Consider the following 6,000-nt stretch of genomic DNA (forward strand, 5'->3'; position numbering starts at 1 on the left):
CTTTGCTGTTGTAGGCAGCTCTGCTATGGAACTGCTCCCTGATGCCCCAGGGTTTATGCACTATCAGCTTCTTGCACACAGATTAGAGGTTTATTTTCAATTCTATATATTTCTTTATTGCCACAACAGGCAATATTAGCCAGATAGACAGATAGACACTGGAACATTTTATTGGGATAAAATGAGATTTTAAAGGATCCCAAAGGAAAGGTTTAGTTGTCAGCATCTGACAGAAATTCTGGGAAAAGCATATCAAAGGAAAGGGATATATGTGTATGGGTGGTGTCTGTGGGGGGTTGGGTAAAAAGGAAGTGGAGATTGGAAAGGGAACTAGGAGATTATCTAAAAAGTGAATTGGCACACAATACCTCCTGGAGAGCCAGCTCTCTCTGTCCCCTCAGAGGGGTCAAACTTACCAAGGACTTATGATATTCCCCTCCAAATATCAATCTAACAATTATACTTTCAGAGTATGGTAGAGGTCCATAAAATTAAGACTTTTAGATCAAGAATCACTAATGAAAATTAAAAAAAAATACTGCCTTAGTCCTTTTGGCTATTAGTCCTATTAAGTCCTAGATTTTACAAAAAGTAACTAGGTATTTGGAAAGTTGTTTTATTTCACCTTACTTAGTAACAGGTTGATTTTTTTTTTGTTTTTACCAAAATTTTAGGGAATGGGGGAGACACAAGGGGTAAATAAAGTTCTTACACTTTATTAGTTTCCTCAGTGTCCATAAGGAAATTCCATGTTGACAGGATAGGAACAAATAGCTTCCTGATAACTTGAACTAGTGAGGAAGCAAGACACTGAGGTTTCTCCCCCCCCCCCAAAACTATCTCTTCTCAGTGAGTGGAGAGACCAACATAGGGAACCATTGGAAGTATATTTGAGAGTCATAATTCAATAACTCTGCTTACCACACAGCAGTGTTTAAATTAAGGAACCTCACAAGAAACTGGTAAATTTAAAAAAAAGAAAGAAAGAAAGAAAAAGAAAAAGATTTACCTAGCTTCCCCCCTCCCCCCACAACATGCTTAAAGTTAATATTTCTTATTTAGAAAAGTAAATCAGGGAAATAGAGCACTTAACCACGAGTACAGAAGCTTTAAATGGGTCCAGAACCCCCTTTTTAGTTTATAGCTCAATATCATAGAATGAGGAAAAGCGACAAATACATACAGAGCCCTGATTCTTATAGCATCAGCATCTGTAGTTTAAGGCGAACACATACATGCATAGACACACATATCTTGGTACATATGCATAAATATATATATCAAAAACTGGGAAAAGTTGCCAAAATGCCCTACCTGAGGATGGCCGTGTCCCCCTGCCTCACGGTGATGTTGTCAGTGCCTCGGGTAAAATCCACGCCGCGAACAGGCAGTCCTGTGGGGAGAAGGCAGAGCAATCTCAGTAGGACCAGCGGCAACTGTTTCCGATCGGGATGAACTCTTCCGACCATGGTGGCCAAGCTGACTTTCAGGGTATATATAGGAAGATGGGCACTCTCGGGGTGTGCAGGTCGGACAGGAAGAGCAATTTACAAATACAGAGCGTTCATCAACAGCCAGCGAGGAGTGAGAGCAGACGGGGCTTTTCCAGCTTCTAATCCTTTCCACTTTTCTTCTCTCCCCTCCTCTCTCTTGCACCTCTTTTCTTTTCCCCCTAAGTCTTAACGAGCCCCTCATAAAACCAGAGCAAACAAAAAAAGTTAAATGAACAAAAATACAATTTCTTTTTTTAAAAAAGCTTATTGAAAAAATAAACCACTTGCAAAGGTGAAGGAAAGCCTTAAAAAAGAGAAGATATTGATTTGTTGTTGCTGTTGTTTCTTTTCCCTTTTTCTTTCTGCTGCTGAATGCTCCTATTTCAGTGAAGGGCTATACAGTCTCTGAGAGGAGCTCCTTTCATAACCCACTTTTCTTAGGCGGAGGGAGGCCAGCAAGCACCAAGCTCTACACTGTGAGTGTAAAAAAACCAGCAGCAGCAGCAGTGCTCTCTCGCTCTCTCTCCTCTCTCTCCTCTCTCTCCTCTCTCTCTCTCTCTCTCTCTCTCTTCTCTCTCTCTCTCTCTCTCTCTCTCTCTCTCTCTCTCTCTCTCTCTCTCTCTTCTTTTTCCCTCTCTCTCTTCCTCTCTCCCCTCCTCCTCTCCCCCACCACCCTCCCCCATCCAAGTGCTGTTTTTCAACAGCCCCTCCACCTCATCCCCCTCCTCCCTCCGGCTGGCCCCTTGCTTTGCACAACTGCCCCCTTCAGCAGCAGCGAGCCTTGATGAAAGCCTGATGCTCCTTTAGGTTGTCACGACAACAGCTCCATCTGAGGCCTGGCTGATTTCCTTAAGAAGAGGGAATGGAGCTTAGAGGTAGAGTTAAGAAAGAGGGAGTAAGGGAGAGGGATGTGATGCTGAGGAGAGGGGAAAGGGAAGAGAAGGGAGAGTGAAGGAGAAAAGAGGAGGGAAGACTGGAGGAGAGAAAGGCATAAGCATTGAAGAATGGATGTAGTAGAAATGCAAGATAAGGAAGGGGAAAATACAAAATACCCAGAGACTGTCTAAGGATAGAAAGATGATAAGAAGTTAAAAAGGGAGAAGTGAAGCAAAAATGGCTGCAGAAAATGAGACTGGGAAAAGAACTTGGTAGCAGGGGCCAAATCAAAAGCCAAAGTTAAATAAGAGAGTAATATTCTTGGCTACTGTGTGTTCAAATTCACATCTTGCTCGCTCTCTCTCCTACACTTTCCTCCCTAAGATAAAAAGGTTTATTTTCTCTTCTTCCTTTCTTTTCTCTCCACTCTCTCTGGGCTTCTGAAAGATGGATGTGAGACAATGATGGTATTGAGTGGTCTGTGGTGTGAATGCTTGGTTTGTCTTCTCCAAATGCCAGCTCCAGCAGCTGATCCCTGATCCTTACCATCAACTTAACTCTCCAGGAAATACTCAGCTACCATTCAGGAAGTGGTGATATTAGGAATTTTTTTTTTTTTTAAAGCAAGACATTTCTGTTACTATACAAGTTATTCCATGTTCTCTTAATTCTTTCTCTAAAGTACATGCTGAACTTCACAGTAATGCCATTTATGTGCTCATAATTAGCCTATAACTAATGAGTCCCTAAATTAATGGAAGTGATATTTCTATCCTCTTCTTCTTCTGTTATCCCTGGGCTAAGGGCTTCAAACTGAGTCACCTCCATCACTATTGGTGCTGGACAAGATGAAAGGATTTGTTGGCTGAGGATTTTCACAAAAAGTGAAATGAGTTTAAGAGATCCATACCCAAGTCCCCAGAGAACACAGACTTTGAGCAATTGCTTATCTTACTGACACTGGCCTTGTCCCCAAGGATCTTCCTATAACTACTATGCTGAATGCCACAGACCTAATTTAACCAGTACAAAAGGTGATATGCCCCTACAGATTGCAAACAAAAAAAAAAGGCAAAACCTTTTGTTTTCTTTGAGCAGAAAAAATTGTGAAGAGTTCAGTTCAAATTCCTACATACAAGCAGTTCCAGTTTACCAAGAGTTTTGTTCCAAGTATCGCTCTCCCTTTCTTCCTTTTCTTTTTTCTTTCTTCTTTTTTGTTTATTTATCTATTTACATATTTATAGCTTTAGATTTTGCATTTTTTTCATAGAAACAACATTCTAAATAGTATTTCAGTTCCTATGGCAATCCAAAAAAGATTGTTTGATACATAATACAACCAAAACACCCCAGAATCTAAGGAGCCTTTGGAACACTGTTTTCCATAGGAAAAAAACAAACCAACCTCAAGTCCTAATTCGGGATGCCAAGGATTTATCGACACATCTATATCCCCAGTAATAAGAATCCAGATGCATTATTTACTTCCCTAATTCCAATATTAGTTACCAGAGTGAGGGTGGAAGGTGCTGGCTGAGTTGAGGTGATTGTAATTTTGATAGTAAGGGTGATAATGGAGGAAGTTCCAACAGCCCAAAATATTTGGGGAATTTGATAGGATGGGGTGGGTTCTGTCTAGAGAGAAACAGGATCATATAGAGGACTTGAAAGGAATCAGCTCCCTTGCAGATCATTGATCAGAGATTTATAAGTAGATGAAAAAGCTATTTGATGTTAGCAATTCATTTTACAGATAAGAAAAATAAATTCTAGTCAGATTAAGCAAGAGAACTAGAAATAAATGACAATCAGGATTTGAATTCAAATCTTTTGCCTCCAAATCTACTCTTTCCACTATATCATATTAAGCTTCCCAGCTATGACTTGCCCAATACCAAGGTAAATGCCTTGTTCAAGTAAGTGGCAAACACAGGATTTGAACCCAAGACTAATCACACCAACTACAATCATTTCATTGAACCATGTATTAGATACAGTAGGCTTTAGCTCCCTTATACACTACTGATTAAGGCCTCCTAGGCAGAGACCTATGGTCATAAAGTTATTGATGCTATGATTCTATATAGCCTATAGATAAATATTAATATATTACATATATATGGTGTATATATATATATATATATATATATAATGCTTATTTTTATTTTATTTAAATCAGTAAAAGTAGGGCTACAGAGGTCTTCTCTATGGACAGGTGTGGGGATAATCGGGAAAAAAGTTTTACATTAATAAGCTCAAACCATCCAGAGCACATCTGGTGTACTGCTACAAAGAAGCTTATGCTGAAGGACACCTTCATAAATGCAAATACATTTTGGCTTTTTACTAAAATAAAATCTCATTAATCTGAACTTCTCTAATTTGGAATTTGTGCTAATTCAGTAAGGACTAAAGTTTACCTTTGCACTATCTATGAGAAATAATAATTTACTATGCAAATGATTATTGTAAGTAATAATAATATATAGCCATAATTTCCATGTGTATAGAACTTTATAACTGCAAAGTGCTTTCTCATTCATTATCTCATTTTATCCTTCTAACAGCCTTATGAAGTAGCGAGGCTTTCTTATCATCATTTTATAGATGAGAAAAGTCCAGTTCACTTAGAGCAATGTCAATGAGAGAGTAACCCAGATTGATATAATAGGAAAAGGGATACAGGAGGAAGTTGCTAAGTCTTTTTAGCCATGTCCCATTCTGTTTTCCATGACCCCATTTAGAGTTTTCTTGGCAAAGACACTGAGTAGTTCACCATTTCCTTTCCTATGTCATTTTATAGATGAGGAAGCCAAAGCAAAAAGGTTTAAGTGATTTGTTACTTGAGGTTAAATGTCAAAAGCTGAGTTTGAACTTAGGTTCTCCTGATTCCAGGCCCAACACTCTACCCACTGCACTACTTACTTAGCTATCTAGGAGGAAGACCTGAGTTCAGATCCTATCTTTGACACAATTAGCTATGTCACAGTGATCAAATCTACTAAAATCTACACCATTTTTTTGTTTATTTCTTTTTATCATCATTACACTGAAGATAATAAGACCTGTAGTGTTGCCTTCAGAAGGAGCATGGTCAAGATCCAATAAGATAATTGTGTACAAAGCTCTTAGCAATTTTGAAGAAAAATATAGTAAACAAACAATGTTTATTATAAACATATTTTGTAAACATTATTATAAAAATAAAAATAGTAAATAAACATTTAGGGTATAAAATACGTCCATTCTAACATGTTACATTTGGTGATCTCCAGAACAATCCTGTTTGGTAGGAGGTGTAAGTGTTATCATTTCTATATAATTGATGAGGAATTATTGTTTTATAAGAAATGATGAGCAGGCTGGTTTCAGAAATGCCTGGAAAGATTTACATGAACTGATGCTAAGTGCAGTGAGTAGAACCAAGAGAACATTATACATTTGTGATGATCAACTGTCATAGATTTGGCTCTTTTCAACAATGAGGTGATTTAACAAATTCCAATGGTTTTGTGATGGAAGGAGACTTCCACATCCAGAGAGATCACTGTAGCGAGTTAATATAAATCAAAGCATAGTATCTTTACCTTTTTGTTTTTGCCATTGTTTGTTTGCTTATTTTTTTTCTTTC

The 6,000-nt window shown here is 38.2% G+C and overlaps 1 protein-coding gene across 3 annotated transcripts in view; it reads right to left on the reverse strand.

Annotated features, from left to right (window-relative positions):
* The window catches only part of LSAMP (limbic system associated membrane protein), a 781,204-nt gene extending 779,166 nt beyond the window's left edge, over positions 1 to 2,038 (reverse strand). For all 3 annotated transcript variants that reach the window (XM_051985327.1, XM_051985326.1, XM_051985325.1), the window contains exon 1: positions 1,315 to 2,038. In XM_051985327.1, the coding sequence (XP_051841287.1) occupies positions 1,315 to 1,469 (155 nt within the window). In that variant the 5' untranslated portion in view covers positions 1,470 to 2,038. The remainder of the gene's footprint in view (positions 1 to 1,314) is intronic.
* Positions 2,039 to 6,000: the final 3,962 nt, after the last annotated feature.

This window comes from Antechinus flavipes, chromosome 3, assembly GCF_016432865.1.
Source record: "Antechinus flavipes isolate AdamAnt ecotype Samford, QLD, Australia chromosome 3, AdamAnt_v2, whole genome shotgun sequence".
Classification (NCBI taxonomy): domain Eukaryota; kingdom Metazoa; phylum Chordata; class Mammalia; order Dasyuromorphia; family Dasyuridae; genus Antechinus; species Antechinus flavipes.